The sequence below is a fragment of the Macaca mulatta genome, chromosome 19, assembly GCF_049350105.2.
Source record: "Macaca mulatta isolate MMU2019108-1 chromosome 19, T2T-MMU8v2.0, whole genome shotgun sequence".
Classification (NCBI taxonomy): Eukaryota; Metazoa; Chordata; class Mammalia; order Primates; family Cercopithecidae; genus Macaca; species Macaca mulatta.
The window spans coordinates 57,148,373-57,169,556 of record NC_133424.1 but is presented as its reverse complement, the minus strand read 5'-3'; the positions used below and the strand labels follow the sequence as shown (position 1 = coordinate 57,169,556).

The 21,184-nt window shown below is 50.9% G+C and overlaps 2 protein-coding genes and 1 pseudogene across 10 annotated transcripts in view; all 3 read right to left on the bottom strand.

Annotated features, from left to right (window-relative positions):
- Positions 1-666: 666 nt before the first annotated feature.
- PVR (PVR cell adhesion molecule) lies at positions 667-20,342 on the bottom strand. Of its 8 annotated transcripts, none has more exons than XM_077976391.1 (8): positions 20,024-20,342; positions 16,368-16,715; positions 14,082-14,378; positions 10,170-10,287; positions 6,132-6,280; positions 5,144-5,302; positions 2,800-2,831; positions 667-1,792 (listed from the first exon to the last, which is right to left on the bottom strand). In XM_077976391.1, the coding sequence occupies exons 1-8, from the start codon at positions 20,100-20,102 to the stop codon at positions 1,787-1,789; spliced, it is 1,188 nt and encodes a 395-aa protein (XP_077832517.1). In that variant the 5' UTR covers positions 20,103-20,342; the 3' UTR covers positions 667-1,786.
- Positions 18,287-18,780, bottom strand: LOC100428112 (mitochondrial import receptor subunit TOM6 homolog pseudogene; annotated as a pseudogene).
- The window catches only part of IGSF23 (immunoglobulin superfamily member 23), a 32,505-nt gene continuing 31,425 nt past the window's right edge, over positions 20,105-21,184 (bottom strand). For both annotated transcript variants that reach the window (XM_077980402.1, XM_077980407.1), the window contains one exon: positions 20,105-20,241. The gene's annotated coding sequence lies outside the window, so the exon portion shown is untranslated. The remainder of the gene's footprint in view (positions 20,242-21,184) is intronic.

Below are 21,184 nucleotides of genomic sequence, written 5' to 3'. Positions count from 1 at the left end.
TCTGGGCAACAAAGTGAGACTCTGTTTCTAAAATAAATAAACAAATAATAAATAAATAAAATGTACTATTCAATGGTTTTGCAATTAATTTTCTAAAATTGTGGTTAAAAAGAGATAACAGAAAATTTGCCATTTTAGCTATTTTTGAGTGTATGACTCAGTGGCATTCATTACATTCATAGTGTTGTGTAAAACTGGATATCCACGTGTAAAAGAATGGAGCTGGACCATTACACTCTAAACACAAATTAGAACGGATCCCTCATGTCTTTTTATAACTTCCAGTTTTGGGAAGTTTCTGTACTATCTAATTTTTAAAAGTTAGCTTGGCATGGTGAGGGGCACCTGTGGTCCCAGCTACTTGGGAGGCTGAGGTGGGAGGATTGCTTGAGGTCTGGAGTTAGAGGCTACAATGAGCTATGATCATGCCACTGCACTCCAGCCTGGGTGACAGTAGACACTGTCTCTTAAAAAATTTTTTTTGAGAGGAAAAAAAAAACAAAAAAAGACAAGCTGTTCCTAAGGTGCCTGGGAATCCTAGCCCTCACAGCCTTCTTCATTTAGCATCTTGCTTCCATGCCTCCGGTTCCATCCCATGTGGTGATGGTACACATGAAACCCGTCTCCTCCTTCATTTCCACAAGAGACCCCATTGCACACAGCCACTGGAGGTACAATAAATAAGTTTTAATGAGATTTTGGGCGCTGGAGAAAGACAAGGAGCTTATGTGCCACCAAAGCAACCAATGTTCCTTTGTCTCCCCAACTCTGTGGGGTCCCACTGGCCTCATCACCCCTTGAACCCTTTGCCACTGCCATCCTGCTGGTTCGTATCTCTTCCCCACACTTCTCTGTTCCCCACTCTTCCATCTCTGTCCACAGCAGATCCTCCGTCCCGCTTATTTTCTCTTGCAGAGCAGCTCAGGCTTTGTATTCTCATTTAGCATCTTGGCCCAAGGTCTTTTCTCCCTCAAGGTATTTTCCCAAACAGTTTTCTTTATAAGAGGAATTCTGGTGTCTGCCCTCAAGATCATAGACCTTTTTAAAGTAAACTTATCAGTTGCATCTGAGCAGCTCGGCCTCCTGGGTCTTGGGTCGCATCCATCTTGGTCCTATAGGAGCGTGTCCTGAGCAACTGCAGTGCCGCCTCCCCCTGCATCCCCTCCCCCTGGAGCTGGAAATAGCATTTGCTTCTTTTGTGGGTTATTTCCTGCCAGTCCCAGCTTGCTGGCTGCAGATGCTGGCCAAAAGTGGCTGCAGCTGACTACCTTCTTCAAGTTCATGTCCAGTAGTTGTCTCTGCTCCTTGGACACGCCCCAGGCAGCTGCTTGCGGCCTGAGTTGCAGCCTCTGGTGACCAGGGTCAGCGGCTATTTCTTGTAACCACAGAAGTCTGACGGATACAGAGAATTGGAAGCTCAAGGCCAGAGGCCAAATTTTTACCAAAATTCTCTGGTGGTCCACACCCTTCTGTGTGGTCTGCTATGCAGTAGAGGCTTAACCTTGCCCAAACAAAGATCTGGCCCTTTATCCTCAGCTCCTGGGCATTCATCTCCAAGCCCTTGGAATATCCTGCTGGTAGCTGATCTGAGAGTCTTGGGCCACTCTGGGCCACATCATAAATGATGTGATTTATGGTGGGGGTCTTGGGCCACACGGTATTGGCTTGATGTATGAGGTCAGTCATGTGGGTGGTGAGCTGCTTAATTCGGCATTTTGGGAGGCCAAGGCAGAAGTATCACTTGAAGCCAAGAGTTCAAGACCAGCCTGGGCAACACAGGGAGACCTCATCTCTACAAAAAATAAAAAGATTAGCCAGACATGGTGGCACATACCTGTAGTCGTAGCTACTCAGGAGGCTGAGGTGGGAGGATGACTTGGAGTTGAGAAGTCAAGGCTGCAATGAGCTGTGATTTCACCAATGCACTCCAGTGGGCCAACAGAGCCAGACCCTGTCTCAAGACAAACAAAACTCTGGACACGAAGACCTCGAGTGAGCTGCTCTGGTTGGCAGTACTTGCACGTCATCACATGTGTTGCTGTGAGAATCAGGTGCTGCCTCTATGGCTCCACTGGGAGAGTTTTTACTGTAACAAGCTGTAACTGTGAGCCTAACAGCTTTCCTGAGTCTAGTGAGTCCTTCTAGCAAATGAACGGAGGGTGGTCTTGGAGACCTCTGAACTTGCACCTGCCTCCCTCGTTTTGAGGTCTGGCACAGGGAGGGAGGCTGGTCTCTTTGGAGGGGGTCTTCATCCATTGGGGCGGGGTCCAACTCCGGAGGCCCATGTCCTTGCCAGCTCCAGTCTCTCTCCCTGCTCAGTCCCGACGGTGTCACCTTGTGCCCTCTGTCTGTGGATCCTGGGAAAAGCTGGCCTCTCTGCTCACATCTGAATAGGAGATATACTAGAAGAGGGTTTTCACACTTTAGCCTCAGGGCTCTTTTGAACAAAATCAAACACCTTCCCACCAAAGCCCAATGTGCAAAGAACGGCAGGCCCATCCCCTCCCCTCTCCCTGGAAGCCAGGGCGGTGCTTCTCAAGGTGTGGCCACGGGTGGAATTGAGGCGGGGTCGGGGGACGGTGGATATTAAAATGCAGATTCCCTGGCCCTATCACAGACCAGACTGTCTGGGGCTGCGTCTTAGCAAACTCTACAGCGGATTCTGCCCAGCAGGAAGGGTTGGGAAATGCTGCTTGGGGCACCAGGAGAAAAGACCCAGGCTCTTGCGGGCATCTGGAGACGTCTGGTCTGTAGTCTGTGCAGACCCCACACCCTCCTTAGCTCCAACACTGCACTTACCCCATTAGCCGAGGCGCTGGCATGCTCCTTACCTGGGGAAATAGGAGGGGAAGTCGTCAGGAAGGCATAATGCTGGAAAGCATGGGAAGAAGACATGCCTGGGTGTCAGGGCCCTGAAAATGTCAAGTTCTGCCTCTGCTATTACACGCGGGCGCCATTTCCCTTAATGGTATACACGTGTGTGAGACAGGGATGGCGGGGGTGCTCTGTAAGGATCTGGTCATTCAGTTATTCACTTGGTTATTAAATATCCATAAATATCGAGCCTGGCTCTAGAACCAGATGGATGGGTTCAAATTCCATCTCTGTCCTTTAGGAGCTGTGTGAACTTGGACAAGTGACTTAACCTCTCTGTGTTTCAGTTTCCTGGACTATTCAACAGGGGTGTATTTAGCAAATAGTAGTTATTATTCAGCAAATAGTAAATGTCTATTTTGTGCCAGGTACATTCTAAGTGCTGGGGACATAGCTGTGAACAAAAGAGGTAAAAATGCCTGTTCTTGGCCAGGCATGGTGGCTCACGCCTGTAATTCCAGCACTCTGGGAGGCTGAGGTAGGCAGACTGCTGGAGTCTAGGAGTTTGAGACCAGCTTGGGCAACACAGCGAAACTCCATCTCTACTAAAAATATAAAAAATTAGCCAGGCATGGGAGCGCATGCCTATAATCCCAGCTACTCGAGAGGCTGAGGTGGGAGAATCACCTGAGCCTGGGAGGTTGAGGCTGCAGTGAGCCAAGATCACACAACTGCACTACTCCAGTCCGGGCAACAGAGTGAGATCTTGTCTCAAAAAGAAAAAAAAACCAAAAACCAAAAACCAAAAACCTGCTCTTGTGCAGTTTATGTTAATAATAACAATAATAGGGTGGGCGCAGTGGCTCACGCCTGTAATCCCAGCACTTTGGGAGGCCGAGGCAGGCGGATCACAAGGTCAGGAGATCGAGACCACAGTGAAACCCTGTCTCTACTAAAAATACAAAAAATTAGCCGGGCACGGTGGCGGGCGCCTGTAGTCCCAGCTACTCAGGAGGCTGAGGCAGGAGAGTGGCGTGAACCCAGGAGGTGGAGCTTGCAGTGAGCCGAGATTGTGCCACTGCACTCTAGCCCGGGGGACAGAGTGAGACTCTGTCTCAAAAAAAAAAAAAAAAAAAAAGAGATAATAATAGTAACAATAATAGTAATAATAGCAATCACAATCTGGGGTGTGAGAGCCTAGTGGATCCTTGGCCCTGGCTTGGGGGTCAGGGAGGGCTTCCTGGAAGAGGCAGCATCTGTCCGGGATGTGAGGCAGCAGCTTTGTTTAGTGGTTGAGGGAAAAGCTTGGTAGTCAAAGATCTGGCTTCTTCTCTCCATCAACCACTTTCCAGCTGTTTGACCATTAGCAGGTAACTTCATCTGTCAAACAAATATTTCCTCCTCTGTAAAACGGGGCTCATGGGAGAACCACTTTGCTGGGTGCTCCCTGATGAGATTATACAGGCCAGGTGTGGTGGCTCACGCCTGTAATCCCAGCACTTTAGAGGCTGAGGTGGGTGGATCACATGAGGCCAGGAGTTCAAGACCAGCCTGGCCAACATGGCAAAACCCTGTCTCTCCTAAAAATACAAAAATTAGCTGGGCACGGTGGTGCGTGCCTGTAATCCCAGCTACTCGGGAGGCTGAGGCATGAGAATCGCTTGAACCTGGGAGGTGGAGGCTACAGTGAGCCAAGATCGCGCCACTGCACTCCAGCCTGGGCGACAGACAGAGAGCCTATCTCAAAAATAAATAAATATATAAATAACAAAAAAAATTAGAAATTGAAATCGAGGGGGTTACACACACAAAGTGGCACGTAGACGGTGCTCAGCAAAGTATTGCTCCTTTGATTACAGAATTAGCTGGCGCACTTCTCCAGAAGGAGGGTGCTCCAGGCAGGGGAACGGCCTGTGCAAATCTCTTGAGGTGTGACAGCATCAGACCCTTTTAGAGCTGAGGATCAGAGGTGCCAGTTCCTGCCAACTTCTCCTAGGAGTCACTCCTGAACAAGGCAGATGGAGTAAGGCTGAGGGGTTAGGCATTATTTCACCCTCTATCCATCTGGCAGGGACTCCCACATCACCTGAATTAAATTTCAAAGTCCCTACCACAGCCTTAAGGCCCTATATGCTCTTCTCCCACTCTGTAAATAAGATTTGTAAATGAACCAGTGAACGAGACTCCCTGGCTCTGCACCATCATTGGTCAAATGGGGGAAACCTCATGGCAGTGGGGTGATGATTCAGTGAGAAGCACATGGGAAGGACTCAGCACAGAGCCCAGCACATAGTAGGTGCTCAATTATGGCAGCTCTGGTGATGCTCACTCGAGGGAGACAGATGATGGCACCAAAGAAACTCTCGGGAACATCTGGACCGATAGAAATAAAGCCCGATCCCCACGAGGGTCAGAAGAATCACGATTCCCAGAATCAGGAAGATGATGATGTTACTGGACATGCCTGAGTGCTCACTGGGAGGTCCCTCTGAAAGACAAGGAAACAGGTATTTAGGTAAGAAAACTCTTGGGGTTTATCCCTCATTCTTGAAATGGCATCTCAAATTTCCTTGGGGAGCCGCCACTCCACCTGCCTCAGTCTAGTTAATTTAGGTGGACTGGATCCCACCCTCTAGTTCCTAGAATGGTACTTTGACACAGGCCTGGCCAATCAGAATATTCCATTCTCCCTGGCTGCTATGATTGGTTCATAGGTGGGCTGTGGCCTAAGCTGGGCCAATGAGAGCCAGCCCTGGGACTTTGGCTACAGTTATTGAAAGTGGTGTGTTTTTTTCTCCTGCTGTTGCTATTGTGGTAGGATGTAAGCCTGTCGCTGCTGAGGGCCATCTTGCTTCAAAGCCTGCCTGGGAATAAAGCCAGTATAACAAAAAGAGACAAGAGATGTACAAAATAAAAGTTTCTGGGTTACATGGTTGGAGCCCCTGGATCTAACCATAAACTGAAGATGAATTTTCAATACAGTCTTGTTTTGTTTGTTTTTTTGTTTAGACTACTTTGTGTTTCTGTCAATTGCAATTGATAGAGGTCTGCCTAATACATTTGGAAAGGCCTGAGTCCCTGAGAGAGAGGGATTCCACATCTATCCCAACCTGTGTGTGTGGAGGGAGTGTATTCAGGCAGCTGAACAACGGTACCAGTGGAATAGGTATGGAGTTAACAGGGGAGTACAACTGGCCCCACTGGTCCTTTTGTGAGAAGGCTTAGGAGAAGGATGGGAGCCAGAGAGCACTGGAGAGGGAACCCTGCCTCGACCTCTTCCTTTGGTCCCTGTTCTCCCGACCCAGGGAGTTCCTCACCTTTGACCTGGACGGTCAGTTCTGCCTGGCGAGCTCCTAGGGCATTGGTGACGTTGCAGATGAAAGTTGTGTTGATTGGTTTGTCCACAGGACGGATCAGGAGCTGGGCGCCCTGGGCCACAGCGAAGGGTGGCAGGGGACCCATGGTCCTGGGAGTGACAGAAAGGTGAGGAGGTGGCCTCTGCTGCAGGTCCGGAGTGACAGTGATTGAGCACTCACTGCGTGCCAGGAACCCTCACACCCTCTATGGCATAAGCGGAGAGCAACTCTGGAGGCCCCCCAACTCTTCCCTTCCTCTCATGCCCACACCCAACCCATTAGCCAATCCTGTCGGCCCCGCCTTAAGATCTACCCAGAATCCCACCGCTCCTCAGGGCTTCCAGGGCCACCTCCCTGCTCTGGCGCGGTGCATCCGGGCCCCCAGCAGCCGCCTCCACACTGGGCTCTGTTTCTGCCCTGGCCCCCTCATCTTTTCCCCACATGGCCACCAGAGGTCGCCTGTGAACCCTAAGTCAGTTCCCATCCCTCAGCTCAGTACCCTCTGGTGGCTTAGCCTGGCTCAGAGTTAAACCGAAGTCTTCTCCTGTCACAGGCCCCACGTGATCTGGTCCCTGCTACCTCTGCCCACGTTTTCCATTACTCTCCCCTTTGCTTCAGCCTCTGCATCCACAGTGGCCTCCTTGTTGGTCCTCAAACTCTCCAGTTAGGTGTCCGGTGTGTTTGCTTATGCAGGGACTGATGGATAGAAATGGGTTTGCCCATGCTGTTCCTTCTGCCCGAATGCTTTCCCCCCAGGTACCCACAGAGCTCACCCTCATCTCCTTCAGGCCTCTGCTGGGATGTCACCTTAGTAACACCTCACTTGGCCACCCTATTTCTTTTTTCTTTTTTTTTTTTTTGAGACGGAGTCTCGCTCTGTCGCCAAGGCTGGAGTGCAGTGGCCGGATCTCAGCTCACTGCAAGCTCCGCCTCCCGGATTCCCGCCATTCTCCTGCCTCAGCCTCCCTGGTAGCTGGGACTACAGGCGCCCACCACCACGCCCGGCTAGTTTTTTGTCTTTTTTGGTAGAGACGGGGTTTCACCGTGTTAGCCAGGCTGGTCTTGATCTCCTGACCTCGTGATCTGCCCGTCTCGGCCTCCCAAAGTGCTGGGATTACAGGCTTGAGCCACCGCACCCGGCCTACCACCCTATTTCAACTGTGACGATCACCCTTCCCATTCCCTTCTCTCTTTTATTTAATTATTATTTTTTTGAGACAGGGTCTCACTCTGTCACCCAGGTTGGAGTGCAGTGGCGCCATTTTGGCTCACTGCAACCTCCACCTCCTGGGTGTACAGAATCTCCCCACCTCAGCCTCCTGAGTAGCTGGGACTACAGGTGTGTGCCACCACACCCGGCCAATTTTTGTATCTTTTTTGGTAGAGATAGGGTTGTGCCATGTTGGCCAGACTGGTCTCGAACTCCTAGCCTCAAGTGATCCTCCCATCTCTGCCTCCCAAGGTGCTGGGATTACAGGCATGAGCCACGACACCCAGTCCCATTCCCTTCTCTGCTTTATCTTCTCCATGGTATTTATCACCATTGCATACACACTACACACTTTATGACTTTAGCTTGCTTCTTGTTTCTTTCACCATTATAATGGAAGCTCCATATGGGGAGGAAATTTGGTCTGTTTTATTGACTCGCATATGTTGGTTAGTTGCACCTGGCTTACTTACTACAGTAAGCAGTCAAGAAATACTGGTTTAATGAACAGAGGTGGAGGAGATGGAAGCATCGGGCTTTGGGCACTCTGCAGAGCTGGGATGCAAACGCAGCCATCCGGATCAAGAGCCTGAATTGTGGCACTTTGAGGCAGGACAGTAAAGGCACCGTCATACCAATCGAAAACCTTTGACCAGCAATTCCTTCCACTGACAACTGCTGACAAGTGACCACTGGGGATGGTCACCACCATGGCATATGCAGAGTTGAAAATGGAAAATGACATCTGTGTCCTCTACTGGGGACTGGTTAAATAACTGATGTCATCCACATATGTTGGAATCCCTTCCCTGCCCTTTGGGAGGCCCAGGCGAGAGGACTGCTTGAGTACAGGAGTTCAAGACCAGCCTGGGCAACATAGTGAGATCCTGTCTCTATTCTTAAAATTTTTTTTTTTTATTAAAGTGATGGAATCCCAGCAACATTGAAAAAGGGGCCAGGTTAGCCAGGCGTGGTGGTGTGTGCCTGTAGTCCCAGCTATCTGGGAGGCTGAAGCTGGAGGATCACTTGAGCCCAGGAGTTCAAGGCTGCAGTGAGCTGTGATTGTGCCACTGCATTGCAGCCTGAGCAACAGAGTAAGGCCCTGTCTCAAAAAACAAACAAACAAACAAACAAACAAACAAAAAACAGGGGATCTGGGGGTGCTCTGAAGTGCATAATATGATTGATGGATGAATGGAGGGACCGAAGGAATCACAGAAACATGATAAAGCAAGCACAGTAAAATGTTAGTGGGGGAATTCACGTGGTGGAATCTTAAGTGTTCACTGGAAAATTCCTACGATTTTTCTGTATGTTTGACAGTCTTCCTAATACAACGTGGGGGAAAATGGAGTGTGGATCTCTGTGCTTTGACATGGGAAGATATTCACAAGATACAGGAAAAGTTTCAAAATTATATGTATAGCATAATTCCAGTCTTTGTTTAGAAACAGAGAAAAAAGACAGAAGGATGTATAATAAGTGGTCACTGGGTATTTCTGGAGGTGGCTGGGTACACTTGACTATAGGTGCTTCTTTATTCTTTTTTCTCATAACTAATTTAGTTGATATTTCTACAGTGGACACAAGTTACTTTTGTAATAAGGAAAAAGATGTAAGGCTGGGCGAGGTGGCTTACACCTGCAATCCCAGCACTTTGGGAGGCTGAGGTGGGTTGATTGCTTGAGCCCAGGGGTTGGAGACCAGCCTGGGTAATGTGGTGAAACCCTGTCTCTGCAAAAAAAATACAATGAAATTAGCTGAGTATGGTGGTGTGTGCCTGTAGTCCCAGCTACTCAGGAGGCTGAGGCGGGAGGATCACCTGAGCCCAGGGAGGTCCAGGCTGCAGTGAGCTATGATCACACCGCTGCACTCCAGCCTGGGCGACAGAGCCCCTTCTTAAAAAAAAGAAAAAAAGGCGGTTCAGTAAAATTATGTATTATAAAATTTTGTATTATCCCTTTGCCTTTTTCTCATCCTGCTCTTGACCCCAGTTTCAGTATGAATCTGGAGAAATCTTATTGCTGTGAGCCTCAACTTTCTCATCTAGACAATGGGGATAGTACTTGCTCCATCCAGAGATAACCAAGTAGGTTACACAAGGTGACGGTGAGGTGGTTACAGTCTAGCGTGGGGGTGTCCAATCTTTTGGCTTCCCTGGGCCACACTGGAAGAAGAAGAACTCTCTTGGGCCATACATAAAATACACTAACACTAATGATAGCTGATGAGCTAAAAAAAAATTGCAAAAAAAAAATCTCATAATGATTTAAGAAAGTTTACAAATTATGCGGCCTGCAGGTTAGACAAGCTTGGCCAAGAGGCGGAGGACCAGCTTTGGAGCCAGGGCTGATTCAAGGGCCGCTTCTGCCCTCTCGTGGCTGGTCTTTAACCTGGGCATGACAACAGCTGCTGACTCTGCACAGCATGGGGTCACGTGGGATTCGGGGGAAGTACCGGGCACAGAGCAGGCACACCCCAAGAGCAGGTGCATCCACCAGCCAGGATTAAACCACCTGCTAAACACCTCAACTGGAAAACAGAGATGTCAAAACAGAGATGCCCCCCCATTGGGGGACCCCGAAGTCAACCTCCTCTTTTTTTCTTTTCTGAATCCCCCTGCTCTCTTAGACCAGGATTCCAGGCCCCCAGCCTCTCCTCCCTCAGACCCAGGGGTCCAGGTCCAGCCCCTCCTCCCTCAGTCCCAGGAGTCCAGGCCCCCAGCGTCTCCTCCCTCAGACCCACAAATCCACACCCCCAGGCCCTCCCCCCTGAAACCCAGGACTCACGTGCTCCAGTTGTAGCCTGTGGGCTCTGGGTTGCTGCGAGCGTCGCAGGTCAGGGTGGCCTCATTCTGGCTGAGGTACCAGTTGTTATCATAGCCAGAGATGGATACCTCTGGGGGGTCTGCAGGAAATGGACACAGAGGTTCAGAGACAGGGAGACTTTGGGGAGCCGAGGGCTACGTGGGATTCACATCACTGCAGGAAAAGGCCTGGGGATATTTGGAAAACAGCGGGAGCTGCAGAGGCCTAGGAGTCGTCTAGGGAGATGGGGTGCCGCAGAGAGCAGAAGCCTGGGAGTCTGTGGTCAGTGGGCACATGGAGAGGGCTTCTGAGGACCTGCTTTTCTCCACTAGCTTTCCTGGGTGGCCCGGACCAGGCATGTCTTGGGTGTCCTGTGGGAAAAGGCCTCCTCCTTTTCTCACTCATAGGCAATGACCACTCATAACACACGGCAGTGTATTCAAGGCTCCGACAAGTCCTGCGGGAAAGAGTCCTGGATAACCCTGCTCTAGGCTGCTGCTCAGCCATCCCCGATGTGATTTCAATGTCCTCAGGGGGCAGGCCAATGAGACAGGGTTTTTTGGGGGGCGAGGGGTAGGAGTCAGTGTAGATCTCCTCCTCGTTTAGACCCAGTGACAGTGTTGAGGGACTCCAGGATAGACAGTACCTGAGGAAATCTGTGTACCACTTGCCTGGCGGGGGAGTAGGCAGTATAGACAATGATGGGAGGAACAGTATGAATGATGCCTAGAAGAGCTTGTGTGGATATTACTGATGGGCTCAGTGTAGACAGGATATTGGAATATTACAGTAGATGCTACATTGTCAGGCCAGTGTTGAAAATGTAGTGGTGGGGGTGAGATCACCCACACCCCAGGAGCTGGTGAAATTAAGACAGGCCCTGTGTGTGTGTGTGTGTAGACAGTATTTGGATGAGCCAGTGTAGACAATGTGGGAGCTTAGTCTAGATCTGCGCTGTCCAATGTGGCACCTAATGGCCACATGTGACCATTGAGCACGCGAAATATAGCCAGGCTGAAATACACACCAGATTTCAAAGGCTTTACTAGGGCAAAATCAATGGGAAAGATCTCAAGAATAATTAAAAAAAAAATTACAAGTTGAAATAATATTTTGGGTATATTGGGCAATTATTAAAATTAACTTTGGCCAGGCTCATGCCTATAATCCCAGTACCTTGGGAGGTTGAGGCAGGAGGATCGCTTGAGCCTAGGAGTTTGAGACCAACCTGGGCAACATAGAGAGATCCTGTCTCTATAAAAAATAAAAATAGGCTGGGTGTGGTGACTCATGTCTGTAATCCCAGCATTTTGGGAGGCCAAGGTGGGTGGATCATGAGGTCAGGAGTTTAAGACCAGCCTGGCCAACGTGGTGAAACCCCGTCTCTGCTACAAATACAAAAATTAGCTGGGCACTGTAGCCAGGGCTTGTAATCTCAGCTACTCAGGAGGCCGAGGCAGGAGAATCGCTTGAACCCGAGAGGCGGAGGCTGCAGTGAGCCGAGATCGCGCCACTGCACTCTAGCCTAGGTGACAGAGCAAGACTCCGTCACACACACACACACACACACACACACACACACACACACACACACACGAAAATTAGCTGGGCATGGTGTCACATGCCTGTAGTCCCAGCTACTCAGGAGACTGAGGCTGAGGTGGGAGGATCAATTAAGACCAAGAGATTGAGGCTGCAGTGAGCTGTGCCACCGCACTCCAGTCTGGGTGACACAGTAAGACCCCGCCTCAAATAAATAAATAGATAAATAAATAAACAAATACATTTCATCTCTTTCTTTTCTTTTTTTGATTTTGAGACAGAGTCTTGCTCTGTTACCCAGGCTGGAGTGCAATGGCGTGATCTTGCTCACTGCAACCTCGGCCTCCCAGGTTCTAGCAATTCTCCTGCCTCAGCCTCCCAAGTAGCTGGGATTATAGGCACCTGTCACCATGCCTGGCTAATTTTTGCATTTTTTGAGACCAGCCTGGCCAACATGGTGAAACCCCGTCTCTGCTACAAATAGAAAAATTAGCTGAGGCAGGTGGCTCACTTGAGGTCAGGCTGGTCTTGAATGCCTGACCTCAGGTGAGCCACCTGCCTCAGCCTCTCGAAGTGCTGGCGTGAGCCACCGTGCCTGGTCTCTTTCTTTTAACTTTTTAATGAGGTGGCTGCTGGAGAATTAAAAATCCTATATGCGCTTGCGTGCTATTTCTGTTAGACAGCACTGGTTAGAGAGTCCCTGGGGCTGTCGGTGGAGATAAACGTGTGGGTGTCAATGTCGATGACGCCGTGAGGGAGCTGCTGGAGGTAACGCCGTGCAGGAGAACCAGGACAGATGCTGTCAGGGGCCGTGCAGACAGAACACAAGGAGGCCAGTGTGGTGATGTGGGGTGAGACTCCATAGCCTGTAAGTGAGCCAGTGTAGACAACACTGGGCAGAGGAGCATGGAGACTACACTGGGGGACTCTGCAGACACTGCTGAGGGGAGCCAGCACAAACAACGTGGGAAGATCAATGCAGCCAGCACCCGGCAGAGATGGTCGATCGTGGCTCAGGGGAACTGGTCGATACAATGTGGGAGGTAAATGCAGACAGTTCTCCAGGGAGTCAGTGTAGACAGTGTCGAGGGGCACTTTAGAGAGTGCCTAGGAGAACCAGTGTAGAAAAAGTGGGGTATTTATGTAGACAGTGGTCACAGGAGCCAGTGTAGACACCATGTGAGACAGTGAAAACACCCCACAGCTGATGGCCGAAATAGCTGGTGTAGACAATGGGGATAGTGCTGTCTGTGGCCCAGAAGAGCCAATGTAGACAATGGTAAGGCAGTGTAGAAAATGGACAAGAGGCCAGGTGCAGTGGCTCACGCCTGTAATCTCAGCACTTCGGGAGACTGAGGCGGGAGGATCACTTGAGCCTAGGAGTTTAAGACCAGCCTGGGCAACATAGCAAAACTCTCTCTACAAAAAATTGTAAAATTAGCTGGGCATGGTGGCTGTACCTGTAGTCCCAGTTACTTGGGAGGCTGAGGGGGGAGGATCACTTGAGCCTGGAAGGTTGAGGCTGTAGGAGCCATGCTCATGCCCCTACACTCCAGCCTGGGTGACAGAGTGAGACCCTGTCCAAAGGAAAAAAAAAAAAAGGCCGGGCATGGTGGCTCATGCCTGTAATTCCAGCACACTTTGGGAGGCCAAGGCAGGCAGATCACCTGAGGTCAGGAGTTTGAGAACAGCCTGGCCAACATGGTGAAACCCTGTCTACTAAAAATACAAAAATTAGCCAGGTGTGGTGGCATGCACCTGTAATCCCAGCTATTTGGGAGGCTGAGGGGAGAACCACCTGAACTTGGGAGGCAGAGGTTACAGTGAGCCGAGACTGTGCCACTGTACTCCAGCCTGGGTGACAGAGTGAGACTTTATTTCAAAAAAAAAAAAAAGAAAGAAAGAAAAATGGACAAGGGAGTGGGTGTAGACAAGAAGGGCGGCAGTGCTGATTGTGGCCAGGAGAACCAGTGTAGCAATGTGGGGAAAGTCATTGTGGATAGTTGCCTGGGGAAGCAGGTGCAGGCAGTTTGGGGGCAGTGTAGACTGTGCTCAAGGGAGTCAACAGAGTGTGGGGTATCCGTGCAGACAGTGGCTAGAAGAGCCAGGGCAGACAATCTGGGTACCAGCATTGACTATGGCCCGAGTAAACTGGTGTAGGCAATAGGGACAGTGCTGTTTATGGCCCAGGCGAGCTGGTGCAGATAATGGGGGTGGGTCGTGTAGACAGGAGTCAGAGGAGCCATTGCAGATGAAGGAAGCAATGCCTACAGTGCCTTGGGGAGTAAGTGTAGACAGTGGTAGGGGCAGCCTGGCAGGGGATCTTGCCGTCACTGACTCGGGCACACTTACAGTAGACGGTGAGGTTCACAGTCAGCAGCTGAGGCTTCTCAAAGCTCTCGTGCTCCACCTTGCAGGTCACACTCTTGCCGTCCACCTGGCTTGAGGGCACCAAAATCCAGAGGCTGGTGACAGTGACTGTGCCAGACAGGAACCCTGGCGCCTGGCTGGTATTGGGCATCCCGCCCAGGTCTGAGTGCCAGGTGATGTGGGCCGGCGGGCGACCCCCTGTGGAGACGCAGCGGGCCACGGGCACCGGTTTTCCAGTGAGCTGGACCTTCTGAACCTCAGCTGTGTTCTGGGGCTTGGCTGGGAAGAGGAACAAAAGCAACAGGTCATTCAATGAACCCCTCCGTGGTAGAAGGAGGCATTCATTAAGGGTACAGGATGGCATGGTGGCTGGGTGGGGTGGCTCATGCCTATAATCCCAGAACTTTGGGAGGCTGAGGTTGGTGGATCGCTTGAGGTCAGGAGTTCGACACCAGCCTGACCAGGGGAAACTGTCTCTACTAAAAATGAGCCAAGGTGTGGTGGCACACACCAGTAATCCCAGTTACTTGGGAGGCTGAGGCCAGAGAACTGCTTGAACTTGAGAGGTGGAGGTTGCGGTGAGCTGAGATTGTCACTGCTCTCCAGCCTGGGCAACAGAGCGAGAATCTGTCTCAAAAAAAGAAAAAGAAAAAGAAAAAAAAAGGATACAGGATGGCATGGTTTAAACCCCTGCTGTGTCCCTGAGCAGCTGGGTGGTCTTGGGCAAGTCTGTGCCTCAGTTTCCTTGTCTGTTGACAGGGGTAGTGATGGCACCATAGGCAATAAGAATATGCAGGTGAAGCTGTCAGAATGGCACATAATAAGTGCTCCATAAATACTGTTTGCTGGAAAGTGCTGGGGCCCAGCAGTGACCAAAATAGCCCTGGTTCTGCCCTCATGGGTACAGTCCAAGGGGGCAGACAGACTCTTTCCTAGGCAGTGATGACTCGGAGAGGGCAGGGCTGGGAAGGGGAAACCCAAAGGGGATTATGCTAGTCTGGGGCTCAGTGGAGGAGAGGAAGCCTGAGCCCTGAAGTTGAGAAGGGAAGTGACTTGCCCACGGTGACACAGCTGTAAGCAGCAGAGCTAGGCTTTCACATAAGGTCTGTCTGACTCCAAAACCACCTTGACCATCTCTTAATCATCATCCTGGTGATTCCCAAACCTGGAACTTGCTTCCCCATCATTACCTGTATTATTTACCGAAGATTTCTCCTTAACTTGACTTGCTGTTTCTGTTTTACCCTCATCCTAAACCATGACACCTGGAATCCCAGGCTTGCTGGAGCGACAAGAGCTGCCTGTGGTCGGGTGTTGTGTGCCAGGCACAGTTCCAAGCCCTTGACATTTCATGAGTTTCTCATGCACAGGCCTGGAATAGTTCTTGGCACATAAGCTTAAAAAAACCAAACCAAACCAAACTAAACAAAACAAAAACAAGTTGGGCGTGGTGGCACATTCCTGTAATTCCAGCTACAGGAGGGTAGGAACATCCCTTGTGCGCAGGAGTTCCAGGCTGCAGTGAGGACCTGCTGTGACCACACCACTGCACTCCAGCCTGGGCGACAGAGCTAAACTCTGGCTCAAAAAAAACAGGGTCAGTTTTCTTGAATCCTCATGGTGATCCCCATCCCACAGATGAGGAAACTGAGGCACAGAGATTTCTTGCTCAAGTTCCAAGAGGAGGGCCTCATAGAGCTCATGAAAATGAAAGCAGATCCCCTCCTCTTTTGGGTATCAGGATCCTTGCTTTCCTGTCTGTCTGTTTCAACTTTCTCCTTTTTCACCAAATAAAGTAACAGTAACTGACAGCTCTAAGGGGCTCACATGGGCCAGCGGTGAAGCTCTAAGGCTGCACCGGGACACTCAGGACAGCTTTCCAAGGGTGATACTATTGTCACCAACCCTTTTACAGATGAGGAAAGGAGGGGCCCAGAAGAGGCCACCCAGGCCTCCTCCCTTCCTTTTGGGTCCCCTCCCAGCTCCCTTTCCAATACACACCTCCCTCTCCCTAAGGGCCTTCTAACCCGAGGCTTGGGGGGTCCTTACTCCAGGAGATCTCTGCTCCCTTCCTGCCCTGCAGCCTCTCCCCCCATGTGCCTCCCCCCACTCCACCCCCATCATTGCGCTGCCCCTCCTTTTGTCCCCAGGGAATCTGCTGTGGAGGGAATCCCCCTCCCTCCCAGGCCTCCCCACTCTTTGCTGACTTCCCTGATCCTCCCACCAAGTCTCCACCTTTCATTCAGACTCCCCAAAGCCCCGGCTCACCAAGCACTCGGAGCCAGATATCCACGCTCCTGCTGCCCTGTGGGAACGCGACGAACAGGCAGGTGTAGTTGCCTTCATCCTCGACACGCAACCCGAACATCCTCAGCGAGGCATCCCGGAGCTCTGTGCCCAGTCTGGCAGCCACGAATTCCAGCCGTTTGGGCTCCGAATAGTTGGGGCCCTGCGTTTGGTGGAAGACGGCCATGCTGCCGGATTCACCATGCCGCGACCAAGTCAGCTGTGACACGTGAGTCTCCTCCATGCCGGGCACCTGTAGGTAGCAGGGCAGCGTCACGGAGTCGCCCAAGAAGCCGGGCACCTGGGTGGGCGCCTGCACGACGATGTCCCCTGCGGAGAACCGAAGAGAAGGTGTCAGACCCGGGGCGTTCCTGGGCTAGATAGTGAGGGGCTCCGGGAGCCCGGGCACCTGGGCGTGCAATTGCACGCTGGGGCCCTGGAGACCTGGTGGACGGTGGGGTGTGGGGGGAGGGGGGACTGGGGCACTAGTTGGGGTCAAGGCAGGCGAGGAGGTAAGGGCGTCCGGGATGGTCTGCAACTTGGCCGTGTTCCTTCACTTTGGCTATTTATTACTATATTTCTTCTATTATTACCGTATTTCCCTTAATCTCAACATCACTGATTTAAAAAATTGTGGTAAATATTGTGGTTAAAAAACTAAATTTACCATTTAAGCCATTTAAAGCATACAGTTCAGTGGCACTACGCACATTTCACAGTGTTGTGCAACCGTCACCATTATACAGCTCCAGAACTTTTTCTTTTCTTTTTTTTGAGACGGAGTCTCGCTCTGTCGCCCAGGTGGAGTGCAGTGGCATGATCTCTGCTCATTGCAAGCTCTGCCTCCGGGGCTCAAGCGGTTTCCTGCCTCAGCTTTCTGAGTAGCTGGATGACAGACTCCCACCACCACACCCGGCTAATTTTTTAATTTTTTTTTAGTAGAGATGGGGTTTCACCATGTTGGCCAGGCTGGTCTTGAACTCCTGACCTCAAGTGATCCTCCTGCCTCGGCCTCCCAAAGTGCTGGGATTACAGGTGTGAGCCACCGCACCTGGTCCAGAACTTTTTCATCACACCGGTGTCGTAGCTTTCACATACCATGACTGTCGTTATTTACAGCACAATTGCCATTAGGGGTTAGAATACCCCCAATGTAGAAAATGGGGAGAAATCCTGGATCTTCAAATCCATGAAAGGCTGTATTATTACTCTGGGTGGATCCTGGTTGGAAGAATGTGGGGGATCGTGGCACAAGAGGAAGGCAATTATAGTGAGGCTTCAGGCCGGTTACTTAACCTGTCTGATTCTTTTTCCTAGTTTGTACAATGAGACTTAGAACAGTGCACACTCACAGGGCGCTGACACATTCAGGGCCTATTCTGGGTGCTTCACATATATCTTGGCATTTAATCCTCAAATAGCCCCCTGAGGCCAGCACTACTGTTAACATCATTTTACAGACAGGGAAACTGACACAGAGTATAGCGTCCTCCAAGTCATACAGAGGTTTAGTGGCAGAGGTGGGATTTGAACTCGGGTGGTCAGAGACTGACCTCTAATCCCCCAGGTCCTATATAAAAATCTTTCTGCTAAGGGCCCTAGCACATAGTAGGTCCTCAACATGTGTCAGTGCTTATTGACACTAATAAACATAGTCTTATGCATTCTTTTTTATTTTTTAATTTTTTTAATTTTTATTTTTTTTGTGTGTGCGGTATTTATTTCAAATGTTTGTTAAAACAGCACTGTTATTTCTCAGGACAAGAGCAAAGATCACCCCCTGCAGAAGCTTGGGAACTATGTACAGAACTTTATAGAACAAAGGCAATACTTTAGCTTAAGCCTGTCTGCTGACCAGAGAATGGAATTCTGCGTGGACTCAAGGAACAAAAGGAAACTAGGCAGGGAGAGGGAAGAAAAGTGCCCATCTGAATCAAACTTCAGCCGCTATCAGGGCACATCTTCTGGTGGTCACAGATTGTAGGCTGTTTTTTGGAAGATTCGGGTTCAGCACAGGATTCCATTTGTCTACTTGGCTATACCCCCGGCTGAGGTGCCATGGGGTCGATGTCACTCCAGTTCCTGGCCAGCCAAACTCCGGCTGCAAAGAGTCCCAAATTTAGTATCAAGTTCCTCCAGAAGTCATTCCTATCAGTGGCAAAGCGGTATACGCCCCAAAGCCAATCTCCCACGTTGTCCGGTATTTTGGGAGTTTCGTTAGCCGAGCCAGCAGCGCTCACCTGGACCCCACAGGAAGCCATAGTAGCAAGCTTCGCATGGGCCTCAGTGGAGGTTTCTTTTTTATTTTTAAATTTTTATTTAGCTAATTATTTTTGTAGTGATGGGGTCTTGCCATGTTGCCCAGGCTGGTTTTGAATTCCTAAACTCAAGTGATCCTCCCACCTCAGCCTCCCAAAGTGTTGGGATTACAGGCATGAGCCACTGTGTTTGGCTGCAATCAGCCTGGGCAGCATAGAGAAACCCTATCTCTAACAAAAATACAAAAAAATTAGCCAGGTGTGGTGGTGAGCACCTATAATCCCAGCTACTCCAGAAGCCACAGTGAGAGGATCACTTGAGCCTGGGAAGTCCAGGTTGCAGTGAGCCAGGATGGTGCCACTGCACTCCAGCCTGGGCAACAGAGCAAGACCTTGTCTCTCTCTCTCATACACACAGATATACAATAAATATATATATACACACACACAAAATATATAAATACATAAAATATATATTATTTACTCATTAAATGTACAATAAAATATATTTTCTTATATAGATAACATGTATGTTATAAATATATTTAATATTTACTAAGAGATATATTGTACACTATGATATAATATATTATTATTTATATAATACATAATATATATATTTATCAGGAGACCAGCCTGGCCAACATGGTGAAATCCTGTCTCTGCTAAAAATACAAAAATATTAGCCAGGCATGGTGGCACATGTCTGTAATCCGAGCTCCTCGGGAGGCTGAAGCAGGAGAATCGCTTGAACCCGGGAGGAGGAGGCAGCAGTGAGACAAGATCAGGACATTGCACTCCAGCCTGGATGATGGAGTGAGACTGTCTCAAAATTAAAAAAAAAAAAAAAAAAAATGAATGAATGGCCAGTCCCTTGGAGTCAGACATTGGGGGTCAGAGGGGTAACGGTGTCAAGTGTCACCCACTGTCCGCCTCCCCAACTTCAACCATCCTCTCCGTCCAGACCCAGCCCGCCAGCAGGCTGCTGGGTTATGGCCTGGGTGTGCTGAGCAGGAACCTGGGTAAGGTAATCCCGCATGAGTCACCATCTGCTGATTTTCTGAGATTCTCTTGCCTTTTTGGGAAATGTCCGCACCCAACTCCATCCCCTTTCCGAGGGGCCCAGAGGAGGGTCTTGTGCCCACCCTGTGTTGCTGCCAATTTCGAGGAAGTCCTAAACCCAACTCCGACCGCTCTCCGGATGGCTACGAGGAGGGTCCTGCCCTCGCCCCGTGTTCCTTCAAACCCCGGGGCAGAGATGGGGGGTGGGTGGCGCCGGGCGGCGCCGTCATCTTCGGGGACCCAAGGGGCCAAATACCCGACTTGGATCCGGAGCTGGAAGCGAGAGAGGGGCCGCCGGACTGCGCGGAGGTCACTCACCGGTTCCTGGGGGTGGCCAGGACAGCACCAGTAGCGCCAGCAGCAGCGGAGGCCATGCGGCGGCCATGGTTCGGGCCATGCCAGTTGCTCCGGACAGCTGGGCCTCGGGCGGACACCTCCTTCTCGCTTCCCGGCGCCGCTCGCTCTGCCGCGGCCGCTGCGAGTCCAGCCCCCGGAGCTCAGGTCCTGGAATCCCCGGGGGGCCGCTCCGTCAGTGCCTGGAGTGGGAAGGGGAATACCCACTTCTTCAAATTCCAGACCAGGGAGCCGAGGGAAGTTGGCGGCGAGTCCCCTCAGGCGCGGGGGCGTCACCCAGGCTGCGCCCCCCCCCCACGTCCCGGCGCGCCTGCGCCTGCGCAGGTCTCTCCGGGCGCTCAGTCCCGCTACAGACGCGCGCTCGCTCCCTCAGCGCGCTCTAGAAGAGGCGGCTTCCCGTGTGAGGACGCCCACATCCCAGGTGAGGAAACGGAGGCACGCGGAGAGATTCAGCAGCTTACTAACGACTCGCGGTTGCCGAGTGGCAGAGCTGAGGTTTCAACTCGTGATGGGACAGATCCTGAGCCCGCCAGGCTGTCCTTCCACTCAGCCTAAACCCATGGGCTTTGGGGTCAGACAAGACCTGGGCTCATGTTGAGGAAGTGGTTTCTCCTCGAGGGCCCTCAGATTCTTTATCTGAAAAATGGGCATAGTAGGGCGCGGTGGCTCAGCAATTTGGGAGGCTGAGGCGGAAGGACTGTGTGAGCCCAGGAGTTAGATGCTGCGGTGAGCCACCCTCGCGCCACCGCACTACAGCTTGGGTGACAGAGCCAGACCTGTCTCAAAAAAAAAAAAAAAAAAGGTTGGGGGCTGGGGCGCAGGCGCAGTGGCTGACCCCTTTAATCCCAGCACTTTGGGAGGCCGAGGCAGGAGGATCAGCTGAGGTCAGGAGTTCAAGGCCAGCCTGGCCAACATGACACAAACCCATCTTTACTAAAAATACAAAAATTAGCTGGCATGGTGGCACATGCCTATAATCCCAGCCACTAAGGAGTCTGAGACAGGAAAATCACTTGAACCTGGGAGGTGGAGGTTGCAGTGAGCCAAGATCAGGCCTCTGCACTCCAGCCTGGGTGACAGAGCGAGACTCTGTCAAAAAAAAAAAAAAGAAAGCAAAAAGGGCAT